Source organism: Uloborus diversus, chromosome 7 (genome assembly GCF_026930045.1).
Source record: "Uloborus diversus isolate 005 chromosome 7, Udiv.v.3.1, whole genome shotgun sequence".
Taxonomy (NCBI): Eukaryota; Metazoa; Arthropoda; class Arachnida; order Araneae; family Uloboridae; genus Uloborus; species Uloborus diversus.
This window is the reverse complement of record NC_072737.1, coordinates 24,183,687-24,199,237: the sequence shown is the minus strand read 5'-3', so window position 1 is coordinate 24,199,237 and position 15,551 is coordinate 24,183,687. Positions and strand designations below refer to the sequence as shown.

General features: G+C 34.9%; 1 protein-coding gene across 1 annotated transcript in view; it reads right to left on the bottom strand.

Moving 5' to 3' along the window:
* Positions 1 to 862: 862 nt before the first annotated feature.
* Positions 863 to 15,551, bottom strand: part of LOC129226102 (ras-related protein Rap-1b-like) — a 146,554-nt gene continuing 131,865 nt past the window's right edge. The window contains exons 3-5 of the mRNA XM_054860699.1: positions 9,787 to 9,986; positions 7,297 to 7,544; positions 863 to 1,061 (exon numbers count right to left, since the gene is read on the bottom strand). Coding sequence (XP_054716674.1) covers positions 863 to 1,061; positions 7,297 to 7,544; positions 9,787 to 9,986 — 647 coding nt within the window. The remainder of the gene's footprint in view (positions 1,062 to 7,296; positions 7,545 to 9,786; positions 9,987 to 15,551) is intronic.

Sequence of the window (15,551 nt, the reverse complement as noted above, 5' to 3'; positions counted from 1 at the left end):
ACTGTTTGGTGTCAGATACAATGATCCAATAGCTATTTCTTTTTAAAATTCCTGTTATTGATAAATGTATGCTGCATCATTTTGTCACCGAAAAAATATTATTCATATTTTCCAGAACGACAAAGTTATCGATAGCTTTATGAACGTTTTGAAATTAGATTAAAACAAATGAGGTACGGTTTTACTATTGCGCAAGTGATTTTTGATCTACAACTATACAAGATATTTTTTCACGATTTCTTTTTACTTTTACAATAGTAACAAGCATGCTGATTGAACTGAACCGTTTTTGAAAAAAATCTTTTTTTGCCTTATTTTTTAGCGTAACTTAAAGGAAAAGTTTTGCGTAACACAGTAATCGAGTCAGCAGAAGCTTTCGTTTTCGCTAACAATTTTGTGAGTTTGTTCCTTTTTCCAAATATCAATCACAAAAAAAATTAATTGAAAATCGGTAAATTTGGTATTTCCTCATATTTGCTTTTCAATATGAACTTGTGTTTCAGAATCAGGGCAAATTCTCTTTTTGAATTAACTCGATGACTTTAAATTTGAGAAAAAATTGTAGAAAGATGGAAAAAAAGCAAGCAGACCATCATGCTATACGAATTGTTAGTTTTCGAAAGAAACAGTATTTTATTGACCGGAAAAAGTTGGGATGGTTAACTACTGACTGACTTTGTCAGATCAAACGTCTTGATATACTACAACGATTAACGTAAGGTCCACATCCTTTTGCAGACACATGGTTATGCCAATCGCAAACCAATCAATTAGAAACACCTGTTCAAGACGTCGAGAGTTTAGACCACTCTTATCTCCTTTCTATTTATGGTAAGCCGCCAGTTTCCCTGTAGTTGCGCATTCATGACACATGGCAATCCCCGTCGCTGCATCCTGGTGTAGTTTGCTGTTCTTTTAACTTGTTAGTTTTCTTGCTGGTTCGGCGGATTAGGCTTCGGCTGCGTGGCTTGCTAGACTTTTGAGAAGTGGACTGTTGAGGGGAAGGCTCTGGACTACTTTCGCTTTGAGCTTCACGTTGAGGACTTAGACTACTATTAAACCTATGAAGAAAAGGCAAAACAGTTGCTCGTTATTCCAAAATAGATTTAATGAACCAGTTAACTACAAATGATGAACCGGATTTAAAAAACAGTTTTCGAAACTGCTGCAAATACAACAAAGTTTTTGCATGAATTCGAAGAGAAATAATACCAAGTTTTTCTTCAATAAAATTAAATTACACAAATGAGCAATGTGAGAGCATAAATGTTGGCTGTAAAGGCTATTATTTGCCAAATAATGTTGGCAACGCTAAATTTTTCAAGCGCGCGAGAAAGACTTTAATAACTGATTTGTTTTGATATAGTTAGTAAAAATTTGAAAATAAAGACGAAATGTAAATTTTAGTTTTTCGTATATATTTTATAACTAGGTAAAAAGAGGCATGCAGTCTGACCAGGCGGAAGTAGACTCATATATTAGTTTTTAGGGATGTCAACATTTGCAGGTGCGCCTATAAATTAAGCAGAGTCACATTAAAGTGAGCAAAACGCGAGCATCAAATTTTTACTTCCTCCCTCATTTATATAAACTCGTCTTAACTGGACGTTCGACAATTCCACAGACACAATGAGCAGACGGTACGGGTATTGTATTTCATTCACTGTACAAACTACATGAAATACACCGTCAGCTCAGTCAATTCCAGCCGAGGACTGCAGTTTCGTGCTTATTAGCACTCATCAGCCCGTGCTAATAGGCACGAAACTGCAGTCCTCGGCTGAAATTGACTGAGCTGGGGGTATATTTCATGTAGTTCTGCCTTAGCCCTGGCTATAGGGCGTAACTTACTTACTGTTCAAACTGTTCAATTATAATTGCTTAATTTTGGAGCCTTTTGTTACATAACATCATCTAACTTGTAATCCATTTTGTTCCCCACATTTTGACACACTATCAATGGTTTGTAAGGCTGAGCAAATGCGTTCTTAAAGTTTTGACTTTAGGGGTTTATAAAACGTGAAAAAGAGTCATAAATTGTCTATGCATGGAAAGCGTAAGCGGTGTAGCCAGACTTTGACGTAACCACATGAAAAGAAATCGCATGGCATGAGAACCGTGCAAATTACATGTTCGTTGTGTGAGAAGGCTCAAACATCGAACTTAAGTTACTGAAAAAAAATTTTTTTTTTTGGCATGTTTCTCTTTACAACCATGCATCGCTTACTATACTATGTCTAGTAGTTTCAAAAACATTACTTGAAATCAGGTCCATGAGTTGTGATCATAATGTATTTTATGCGATATTGCGGAAAAAACCGCTGAACCATACTCAAGTAATTTTACTGTAAAAAGAATCAGTGAAACAGACAAAATATTTAAAGTAACACGAAAGGAAACGTAATCTGAAGTTTAAAAATATTACAGACCGTGTTTAAACTGTTAGTAAATATGCTTCTTATAGCAAGAAAAAGATTCTCAACATGCGTCTAAGATACATTTGCTGGAGTTATCCAGAAATTGTTTTCGAGGATTCATGAGTTTGCATTTCTTTGTCGCATGCAAAATATGAACAAAAACATGTAATCATAGAATCTTATACATAAACGTAAACACAAGAAACAGTTAAAAACTAGTTTAAACAAAAACAATTAAACACATGGAACAGATTAGCATTAATATAGTGATTAATGGAAGCAGAAATATGAAAATGTAAAAACGGAGCTCAAAATTCGAAGTCCTACTTCTAAAACAACCGAAATCTTATTTTTGAAAGTATACCTGGAGGAAAATCTTTATTTTTCTGTGTTACAAACACAAGCATAGAGCTTCTTCAACAATAATTAGATGGTTATATCAGTGAAGAAAATGAGAAAAAATAAAATTTGGAACATTTTATCTCATTCTTTTCAATCTGGCTTTCCCTGAAATGGTACACGAAGTTTTTGTTCGTTTTCAAGAATTTTAATAGAAACCGTTATTTCTCCGCTTATCTAGAGAAATATCCAGTGCAAGTAAGAGCAATAAACTCTAGTTTCTTCCGCTTTAGAAGTAACTTTGAACGAATTGAAATATTTTTCCAACTTTTTTTTTCATTCATTTAATGTGTTTTCATATTTTTTGTGTCATTTGTAACTTAACACAAATTTTTGTTCTCTCTGTACTACTTATTTAGAATCTGATCTATTCGGTTCATTACTGAACGCCTGACATCATGGGCATAAGCGTTCTACAAATGGTTCAAATGATTCCCACGCAAAAGTTTATTTATATTTTAAGTAATAAAAGTTATTTCTTACTACTACTTAAGCAGAGAAAATATTTTTTTTTCAAACCATTAGATGCAAACCAATGTCTTAGTTCAATTATAAATTAGCAAAACAGAATATCGTATAATTTGTAACAAGTTACATTATTATCAAAGTCAGGCTCTTTGCACGAAAAATGTTACAATATAAGCAACGCCAATAAGGACAAATACAGGGTGGGGAGTGGGAACTTCTTTTTTTGAATTTAGCGTGCAAAAAGTTTGGGGGATCACAGAGTGGTGGGGACGGTCTCGGCGAAAGATCTGAATGAGAAGTTTTGTTACATCATGCTTTCATTTGCCATCATGCTTTGATCGAGACAGCATCGCGCTTTTACTGTGGAGGCGTATTTTTCTAACAGCAGCTCGATCGGGGGGACTCAAACTGACATGCACGCTCGCCTGATTTAGCCAATGCTAATTGTCACAACATGTTTTATGATTTATTAAAATGTTGCGACATGTTTTATTAAAATTAACTCATTCTAATACCTTTTCTTTTTAAAAAAGAAAATACCCTTCATTATTTGAAATGTATTAATCATGCTTTTATATTATATGCATATAAGTCATGTGTTAAATGACAAATAACCAGATTTTAAGAAGATTGAATCGGAAAATCGATTGAGTTGGTTCCTTTTTTCATATCCGTTTCAAAATAACTGTCGCTTTTTGCCGTTTTTTTAGCAGTTTGGAATGCGACCTTGGCTAACCTTGGCCGTGAACTTGCTGTAAACAGGAAGTGCTTTGGGCGTTGACCTAGTTTCTATACTCCTTCTTCCCCACATTTGGATTAAATTAATTGTTTTCTGCTTGAGCGACGATGAAAGTGGCAACAGCATCTATGGATTTTTGAGAGGTTATAAAAGCCTGGACTCTTCGAACTGGAAAGAGGTCTTCTGGTGAGTTTTCTGCAGTCATCTCCATCTTTTTCTTCTGCGGGCGACTTGAGCTCACCGCGCCCCGACGAGGACTTTGGAAGATGTCCATTGGCATCGAAAGATGTGTTTTCGACTCCCGCAGCTCTTGTTTGGTTCGGGCCACCCTAACGATGTTGGATCAGTGAACGCAGAAGTACGCCGCTAAAAATCTTAGTCCCCGCTGACAGGCGTGGGAAGACATAGCCACCAATGCCTTCGCATCAAGCTTCCGACGAACTGTTTTCAGTGCTCGTCGCATGAACTACTTCTGCCTTTTTTTCAAAACGCCTGCACTTTCCTTTGGTTATTGGTGATGCGAGCCTGTACTGAACCTTTTTAGCTTTTTGTAACCTGAGTTACGATATTAATGGACTACGACTGTTGTGTGTTTTTGTAATATGAAATTCTCCGGATTAAATGAATACTTCTGCCAAATGGTTGAGTTCGTTTATCTTTTGATTTAGTGTCCCCTTGTTTTTCTTCTCCAGGCAGTAACGAGCCTGGTAATAATTGCAAAGCCCCTTTCTGTGTCTTAACTTGCACCTTGTAAATTATTTTAATCTTTTGTTTTTTAAAATGCCTTTTCTAAATTGTCCTGGGTTTGCTCATCCTGTTTTATCCACACGAGCCACATACTAAGTCTTTTATTTCGTAATATATCTATGTGTTTCCCCTGGGTGCTTTGCATGTCACTGCCGGATTCCTCTGAATTTTTTGTAGCAGGAAAAATATTTAACTTACGTTTTGGGTTTTTCACAACGCAATGGTACGGCCAAAATTGACCTTTATATCTGTAATTAACCTATCACTACACTGATTTAGCCCCCTGTGACTATTTCATGTGCGGTTATCTGATGTCGCGGGCTTATAACGATCCTTCTCGAACCCTGGAGGTCCTGAAGAACCGCTTCCGAGCCGTAACTGCGTAACCGGTCGGCTCCAAAGAGTTGACCAAAACTTCCGAGTTCGACTGAATCAGTCTATTGACAATGGAGGGCAATACAGTTGTCCCTCGTATAACACGGTTAATTCGTTCCGTGTAGTATCAAAACCGTAATATAGGAGACTTTTTTAAAAGCAACATTTTTGCTTGTTTTTAATACCAATTATGTATGTGCATGAGAAAAATCAGGTTAAGATATATCGTGTTATATCGAAACCGTTTTATACGAGACTTACAAACAAATGTAAATCAAGGGATGTCTACTGTGTTAATCAAGACCAAGTTTCATAAAACAAACTAAAAACTTATTAGAGTTATCAACCATTAACAGATTGTATTCAACAAAAATGAAATTCCATCTTTTATAAATATCACATTTGAGTTATATCAAAACCACGAAGTATTAAATTCAAGTTTCGTACCGGAGGATGTAATATCGAAACCGTGTTGTAGAAGTACCGTGTTATACAAGGGACGCCTGTACCTACAAGATCTTGTTTTTAAAACAGTGTAACGCATAATCTCCCATTATGAACGACAGGAAAAAGATAATAATAAAGAATTTTTAGGTATGTACATTTTTTAATTTCATTTTCAAAAAAGGAAGTTCTCGCGCATCACCCTGTATGAGCTAGCAGTAGCAATAAGGATAAATAATCAAGTGGATAATCTTTATCTCCTAGGTACTGCCAACGGGGGTGATATCTCTCAAAACCGGTCAGCCTATTTTTTATACTTTTCCTGATCCTAATTAAGACGCTTATATTTTAACGAGTTTCATTAGTTTTAAATTTCAATAACGAAAACATTGTGATTTTATTTCTATCGTTGCTTATACTTTACTGATTTATTTTAGACTAGTGGTAGCCGCACGGCTTTGCTCGTAATAGAAAATTAAAAGGTCTTTTAGTTTGACTGTATACTTACGAATAATGTGTGGTGAATTTTCTCGCCAATTGGCTTGTGTCCATGTTACGGTTCCACGTTATGATAATTTCGTAATTTAATCGTCCATCATATGATAATTTTGCTCGGGAAAATGTTCTTAAAATTAAAATAGAAAAAGAACAAAATCGAATTTTCAAAAAATCGCTTCGAAGTGCAAACTCCCATGCTACAAACTAACTTTGTGCCAAATTTCATGAAAATTGGCCGAAAGGTCTAGGCGCTATGCGCGTCACAGAGTCCTGACAGAGATCCGGACAGAGAGACTTTCAGCTTTGTTATTAGTCAAGAAAAGACACTGAAATTGTGTTATTCATGCGTTACTTTTAATACCAACAAACTGTCCTTTTAATACTATTAGAACTAAAGTTAAAGAATTTCAACTGTAGAATATACTTCCCAATGTATTGTGTTCATGTTACTTTATTCATGTTATTTATGCAAATTAAACTTTTTCTAATGATAACTTTTCGTGTCAACAGTGTTTCAAAAACCTATAAAGTTGCCAGTGCTGTGGCAGTAAGATAGTTTTTTCTTGGCACATGCGTGTAATTTCAATAATTTTTAACATGTTTTCACCTGTTTAATAAATTCTGTTCTTGTTTTAACCTTCGTGTGTTTCTCGTCCTCTTAAGTTCAGTTGAAGAGTGTGTTGATGTAAGAGACACACATTGGCTAAATGTCCCGTATCTGCACCATGGAGGGATGCACTAAGAGTGCCACAATACAAAATCATTAATTTTCTTTTTTTTTTTAAAATTTAGCTCAAAGGTCTTCAAACAACGTTATTTTCTTTGTAAAGTACTGTCTGACCACGGATTGTATGGAAAGACAAACATCCGTTTTACCGCTGGAAATAGACGAATCTGTTGTTTTTTACCGATGTCAGCTTTTGCAGAAGCATAGTCTCATTCAAATGAGCGGAATACGCGCATCAAATTTTTACTTTTCCCCCTTATTCACATAGATTCGTCTTATCTGGACGTTTGAAAATTCCATGCAATCCGTAGTTGGACAGTAATGACAGATTTTTTTGTTCTAATATTAACCACTGGAGAGTACAGCAAATTCGTCCAAATGAGTATATGTTTTGTTTTAACAAACACTGTTATTAATATAGCGGTTGTTTAACAATTGAGCGAAAAAAGTCTTAGAACGCAAAGTGAGCTGTATCAAATTACCTAAGGTTTTTTCCAATTGAAACGTGTGTGCTAAACCTCCTCCTCAGAGCCTGGCTTTCACTGGGCATTGGTATCTTTGCCAGTTGCAGAAACGAGTGGAAAATATCTCTTATATTTACATTATCTTTGGCAGAACATTCGATAACCTTTGCTCTGACTTTAGGAAGCTCACAGAAAACCCATTCATTGACATCTTCTTTCTTCACTTGACGACGATCCTCCGGAACGTCATTCTTGTTGCCAACAATCTATAAGAAAGAAAACCATAAATGGACGTTTTGATTAAAGGTTAAATAAAAGCTTTCGTAAAAGGATGAATCAATTTTTTAGGTCTTTCTACGTCACGATTGTGACGCTATGTTACATAAAACTAATTATATTAGCTTTAAAAGACATAATTTATATCCACCTTTTCGTATTGAGTGCGTTGATTTCCACACTACATGCGTTGAATAAGAGAACGTATACCACTCAGTTTTTGACATCAAGCCCTAACTATTTATTATCTAAATTTTCATGCTTCTTACCATTAACTAAGCTGTGGGAAAAAAACGTTCTATGTCGTAAGTTCAATGTGATTTCATTAACGGTTCGAATGTTTTGATTTTTCTTAAAAATCTCGAAATTTTTAAAGGGGTTTTGGTAGTTTTCCTTGTTAATATAATTTTTACTAAATTGTTACTTGTATTTAGGATAGTAGAAAAAGATGATAAATCTGTTTACTCCAAAAAAACTTCGTAGATGTCACGGCGCTGCGAAGTTTTTAGTCTTTGCAAATCCTCCCCCCCCCCCCTTGTTAACCAAACGAAAGCTGTGGGCTAAAGCCTTCTATGTCTAGTAAGTTCAATGTGATTTCATTAAAGATTCGAATGTTTTGATTTTGCTTTAAAATCTCGAAATTTTTAAAGGGGTTTGGTAGTTTTCCTTATAATTTTTACTAAATTGTTACTTGTATTTACGATAGTACAAAAAGATGATTAATCTGTTTACTTCGTAGATGTCACGGCGCTGCAAAATGTTTAGCCTTTGCCAATCCCCCCCCCCCCCCTTCATTTTCCAAACGAAAGCTCTGGATTCATGACTTAGTTTATAATAACGTCACGTTCAATAGCAGTTCAAATAGAAACTTACATGTAAAAAATGGATCAACTTTTCTACTAAAACCTGGTAGTGTTCTTTATAGGATACTTAAAAGGTCTTTGGATCGGCACTCAAGGTATCTTTTGTGATTACTAAACTTAAACTTAGAAAATCGTAAAAAAATAAATGCTATAATCGATTTTTTCCTTTATTATAGAAAAGAAATATAGTTATACTTTCGTGGCATCACGACGTAAACTACTTTCCGTCCCCTCATAATAGCTTTCCCTTTTAGACATTTTAAAGACTCTACTAATGCTTTAGTGGTAGCTAGGTTTTTTTTAGAGCAATCACGATTGCTTATTGTTCTCACTTGACAGTTATGAATTCCTATGATTTTATTTTCCCCTCGCCTCCCTCTGAAGCACCACCGTCGGCTGGCTGCCTCACTATGCTGCTCTTCTAGCGAAAACCATCTCCAAGTTGCGTCACTTACTTGCCTGCCTTTACACATACACTAACACACACATACACACAAACACACACGCATACATACAGGCACCTACACATACACACAAACATACCCCTCACACACATAAACACACAACTACCCACACACACGCACACAAACACACATGCCTACATACACATATCCCCACACACAAGCAAACCATGCCGCCCCCCACACACACGCCTACATACACACACACTCGTGATTGCGAAAAACATAATTTGAATTCAAGATGTCAACGTTCAAATTAATTTTTTTTTAATGTTATTTTTATTTATTGATTTTATTTTATTTTCAAGGCTTGGAACAATTCTTTGACATTTCTTACATAAAGTAAACTCCTTCCGGTAGAGTGAGTTACACGTAAATAGTAAAGACTATGACAGAGCTCAATTCCAATATCCTAAAGTTAAAATGGAAGATGGCAAGAAAAGAAGATGTGTCTATTTATTTAAATTTTAACATTTAGATTGTTTGAAATGAGAAAGGTTCAAGCTTCAACAGGTGGGTTGTTGTTGAAGTTTGGTGTAAGGATTGCCTTTCACTGCATCACTGAGCAGCTAAGAAAATGCAGTAATAAATTAAAGAAAAATATAATGTAAAATTATTACTTTAACTTTTGCTCAAAGTTTCTAAGTGATTAGTACACTTTAATCTTAGCTACACGGGTGATGCCACAATGGTTATTTCAGTTATTTGTCATCGCATCTGTGGACACTGTTAAGTCTGTGGAATTGGTGTCTACAGACTTGATATCAACAACATGACAAAAGCATACTTTTTAAAGCAATAGATTCCTGCTTTTTCTGAGAATAAGCCACATTTTCTTGCAATTTTCGTTAAAATTCATTGATTATTTCAAGAAGTATGGTTTTAATAAAAACTAAAAGTTTTTTCACCATTATTGGCAACTCTTGAAAGTCGGGTTTTTGCTCTTTAATTTCTTCGAAACACTGCTTTACTAAGTTGAAAGATTCTTCACTGTCCACGCTGTACACCAAGAGGAACGCTTGTCCGTTGGCTATTGATAGACGACGCATGGCTGGAAATTGTAAGTCACCAGCAGTGTCGAGAAATGTTACCTTCAACTGCGTCCCAGCTATAAAAAATTTTTTTTTGTTATAGTTTTTGCCCATGTGTAATACAGAATTTAAAAAAAAGTAAATAAAAATTGCTTTGAAAGTCTGTTGAATGACGTCCAAGGGAAAAATAGGTAATTGCACTTTCAATAACACAAAATGACTGTTTCAAGTCATTTAAACACATATACTCAAGCCTGTTTTAATGCGGTGGATAGGCAAAAAAAAAAAAAAAAAAAAAAAAAATACAAAAAAAATTACAAAAAAAAATCGTATAAAAAAAAACCTGTTCGTTTTATAAAGAACTACTGTGTGTGGTACCCACACGGCTTTGCCCGTAGTAGAAAGTTAAAAGGTCATTTGGTTCGCCTGTATATCAACAAATAATGGATGATGAATTTTTCGCCAATTTGCTATATTCATTTGCTTGCCCATGTTACGGTTCCACGTTATGATGATTCCGTAATTTATTCGTCCACGTTGTGATAATTTGCTCGGTAAAATTTTCGTAAAATTGGAATATAAAAAGAACAAAATCAAATTTTCGTAAAATCGCTTCGAGGTGAACACTCCCATACTACGAACTAACTTCGTGCCAAATTTCATAAAAATCGGCCGAACGGTCTAGGCGCTATGTGCGTCACAGAGATCCAGACAGAGAGAGATCCAGACATTCAGCTTTTATTATTAGTAACTAGTGGCACCCGCACGGCTTCGCCCGTAATAGAAAAATTAAAGGTCTTTTGGTTCGCTTGTATATTTACAAATAATGTATGGTGAATTTTCTCACCAATTGGCTTGTACCGACGTTACAGTTCCACGTTATGATAATTTCGTATCTCGCCAATTGGCTTGTGCCCATGTTACGGTTCCACGTTATGATAATTTCGTAATTTATGATATTTTTTTTCTTAAAATTGGAATAAAAGAAGAACCACATCGAATTTTCGAAAAATCGCTTTGAGGTGCACACCCCCATGCTACATACTAACTTTGTGCCAAATTTCATGAAAATCGGCCGAACGGTTTAGGCGCTATGCGCGTCACAGACATCCAGACATCCTACAGACATCCAGACATCCTCCGGACAGAGAGACTTTCTGCTTTATTATTAGTAATAAAGAAGATAAAGATTAAATCCATTTTACAAAGAATTTCTTCAATTGAGTCCCAATCTTACTGAAATTTTTATACACTGCATTAAAAAAAAAAAAAAAAAAATCGCACAAAAAAAAGGCCACACAAAAACGCGTTTGAATGTAGCACTTTAAACGCCCGAAAAACTGAAAAATAGAAAAGAAAAACAACTTAAATGTTTCTAAAAACACAATTTAAAAGTTTCAGGTCAATCTTAAGCAATTGAAAACTGTCTGATAGGGATTAAGTTTAAAATATTTCTGAACGGTGCGTATATATTCATAATGCACCCGTACTCAACAGGATTGCATAATGTTTTATTTTAAAACGACGCGTTATAAGTTGAAAGAGGTTTCGAAACATCAATCTAAAGAACATTTGAGCGCACAAAGTAAAATAAATCTGAAAGTCAACCTACATTAAAAATTTTGTTATGTGAACTAAGATCTATAACTTACACTGTATGAATTTCAGTACACTGCGCTAGTAAGTACATTTTCAAAAGAACTAAAACTGTGCTTGCAACAAAAGCTAAATACATTTTAAACTAAGCTTTTGAGGAAAACCATATTGTTGCTATAAATTTGATATAAGTCGTTTTGGATGTTGGTGAAAACTGGACGTGCAATAAATAGTAAACCAGAATTCGAAGAACAAAATTCTTTCCTAGGTATTAAGATTTAATTGCCCGTCAAACACATAATTAAAAACTTTCCAACCTGGAAAATTTTTTCACTTTTCTTCGATGTAATTAAATTTTGTGCACATTAAAATAAGTCAAATAGAAACAAGTTTTATTTATGAGGAAAAGATCCCTTCAGATCTGAAACAGGTCAACCCTGATTGGCTAAATTACGGTCAAATCCGTAACACGTACTATTATTATTTTTCAAGTACAGGAGTTTTTATTTCTAGAAAGTTGATACTTCATACTATGATACATAGGGTAAAAGTGGGAGAGATACCATACTTTTTGTATAAATTAGGTTAAAAATTTTTTTTAAAAATCATATAAATCAACTCTTTGTTTTATTTTGAAGTTGCACTACTATTGAGCATTAAAATTACCATTAACTGCATTTAGGGTTATACAAAAAAGAAACAAAAAAAAAAAAAATTGTAAGTTGACAGCCACCCATCTCTCCCATAACGTGTGGAAGAGACGCCATATAGTGTGGGAGAGATGCCATTTATGTTATTATTCCTTGCTCTTTATCTTTTTGCGGATTACTTCCCTACCGCAATTATTACAGTGCGGAGCGTACATTGCACATGACTCATACAGCCATTTTTGGCATAAGAAACATTTAATACAGTCATTTTTTTTCATTAAATAATTATTTTCCCAACATTCCGCGCACACAACAACTTCTTTTCACTTCACTGTCGAGCTAGGTAGTTTTTGGATTGGATAAGACTTCTCACAAATATTTGCAGGTGTTTCTTTACTAGTGGATGTTTACCTGGAATCAGAGCCTGATTACCACAGTAGCATGCGGGGCACAGGCCCCTGTTCTTAGATTTTAAAGGGGCCCAAAATCTCCTTAGTTTATCATGCTACTTAAAAATAAATAATGATTTCATTCAGAATCTAGAGTACAATGATGGCATTGATATTTTTGCAAAAGCAAAGACATGGAAAATTTGTTGATAAAAATTCTGCTTAAAAAATTGATCTCTTTGGTGCAAATCTCAAAACCACTCCAAGTTTAGTCTGTATTTACTATTAAAAGGTATATCATGAATACCTTTGATATTTACGGTAAACTGGCAAAGTTTAACTCCATCTTATATAATTATCGTATACTGTATATCTCTTCTACTTTTTAAACGTTGTGATATGAGGTTACCAACAAATTTAGCATGGTTGTGTTATTACGCAAGTATCGAAATATGGGTCCTAGGGGGGCCCTGAAATACAAATGAGCCCCATGTCCAATATCGGAATGATCGGGCTCTGCCTTTAATTTGATGTTTTTTGTAGAGGCAGAGCTAGAGAGTGGCAGCATTTTCAGGAGAATGTCAGGAGTAGCTACTCCAATTAAATCAGATATAACAAAGAAATTATCTGGAACGGCATTAGGATTGAGTGGGAATGTTCCACAAGCTTTTAAACCTGATATAGCATTTCCCACGGCATTCTATCAAGTTTTCGAGCTTCCTTTTTTTAATATTTCCTTTTTTACTTTCTTCTATATCTAATATATAGAAGAAAGTATTGGATTCGTGCAAATTTTCGAATTTCGAATTTTGACAGATTCGAACGTTTTGAGATGTGCTGAGTCCATTTCGACTATTTTTGGAAAATGTCTGTGTGTATGTGTGTGTGTGTATGTGTGTGTGTATGTGTGTATGTGTGTATGTGTGTGTGTCACGTCTGTGTGTGACCAGTTTTTTGTGGCCGCTCTACAGAAAAAACTACCGCATGAAATTGAACGAAATTTGGTACACATATGTGCCCATATGTGAACTTGTGCCCATTGGTTTTTGGCGCGAATTCCTCCAAGGAGGGTGGAGCAATGGGACGTTTTTTGAGTTACGCGTGCTTGCTATTCCTCAGGAAGTAACTGGCGGAATCGAACAAAATTTGGTCCACATGTTGCCCCTAACAAGAGCAGGTGTTAATTCAATTTTGGTGTCAATAGCTCAAACGGGGTTTGAGTTATAGAACGTTTTTTGTCGTCAATTGTGACTGCTGTATCTCAAGAAATAACGAACGGAATCAAACAAAAATTTTTTGACAAGTAGCCCTTAGTGGGTATAAGAGCTGATTTTATTTTGGTGTCAACAGCTAAAAAGGGGGTAGCGCAATCGCCCGTTCTTTTTTTCCATTGTGAGTGCCCTATCTCAAGAAGTAATGCTACGTTCTGGCTGAAATTTGGAATATATGTGAATCCATACTTAAACAGGCTTTGGTTCAATTTTGACTCCAATCGCTCCAAGAGGTGTTGATTTTTTTTTTTTTTTTTGCGAATAAAAATAGCTTTATTGCAACAATAAGAAAGATAAATCGTAATAGATTGTCGTCTGCGTATTTCTCGTGATTTTAATTGTATGGAAATGACCGGAAATATTATCTCAATGATTTAAAATTTTTAACTGTTGTCATCTTATGTTTGTTAATAAATAAAATATTTGTAATTATTTCAAGCAAGGCTTTTAAAATAACTTTCAGTTTTCGCTCTTTGCTTTGCTTTTACAATAATTCAGACATTGGGATGGTCGTCAAGTTTTTGCATGTGTAATTTTGTTTTTGTTAGGAATATTGCTTCCTCGTCAAGCATGGGGAGGGATCAGAAAAAGGAAAAATATAGAAGAAAGTTTCGTGATGGCCACAACATACTAGTTTTAAAAGTTATCAATAGCCAGAATTAAGTTTTCTTCACTCCAATGCCCCCTGATTACCGTATGCTTCCTCACGAATTTTCTCGGCATTCTAAAAAAAAAAAAAAAAAACAAAACACAGGCAAAAATAAAATACCTTTCCTTTACACTTTTGAAAAGTTTTGCATCCCTCCTCATTATGGGGGTGGCACATATGCATAAAGTACGTAAGTATTAACATATATTGCCAAATGCAGTTGAAATAAGTTAATAATAAGCTAAATCAAGCATTACCCCCCTCCCAATTCTTACCTTACGGTATTTTTGTTTTACATTTAACACAGCAAAGACTCGAAAGTTTCGTCGAAAAATGCTCGCACTAAGTAATCTTTTCGTCGTACACGTGTCACACTCGAGCACGGTCGAATAAGAACTGACCGTTAAGAAGGAAGCGTCTATCTTAATATATAAAAATCAATGTCCTGAGATTATATATATATATATATATATATATATATATATATATATCAACGCACAGCCAATACCGCTGAAGCCTCAGACTTGAAATTTGACATGCATGTCCACATAATTACGAAAGTATCCACTAAGAAAGGATTTTTCGAAATACCAATTAGTTCGGGAGAAATTAATTAAAACCCCTTAATTTCTGTAAAATTAAAACATGTCACTGAAATTTAAATCCCTTATTTTCGGAGGCTTTCCTCCCTTCAAATCATTATTCAGTACTTCATCTCAACTTTTGGTCGATAGCGAATTTTAAATTTGATATTGTTTTTGTTTCTCACGTGATTCTTCGAGGCTTTTCTCAAGTCAAATAATAATGTTTCTGTCTTATGCTTTCATTTTTTCAAAACTAGAAACGAAGTTTTTAAGAACATTATCACAGGCGGACTATCCTTTTGAATTTAGAAGAGTGTAGTTTCCTGTAAAAGTTTGCCTTGCAATAACAGTTAATAAGTCACAAGGACAGACATGACAGACATTAAAAGTAGCAGCGATCCATTTTTAGATAAGACTTTCACATGGCCAATTTTATGTAGCTTGCTCCAAAGTCAGTTCATCAAGCAGCTTAATAATTTTAGCACCAGAAAAAAAAACTAAAA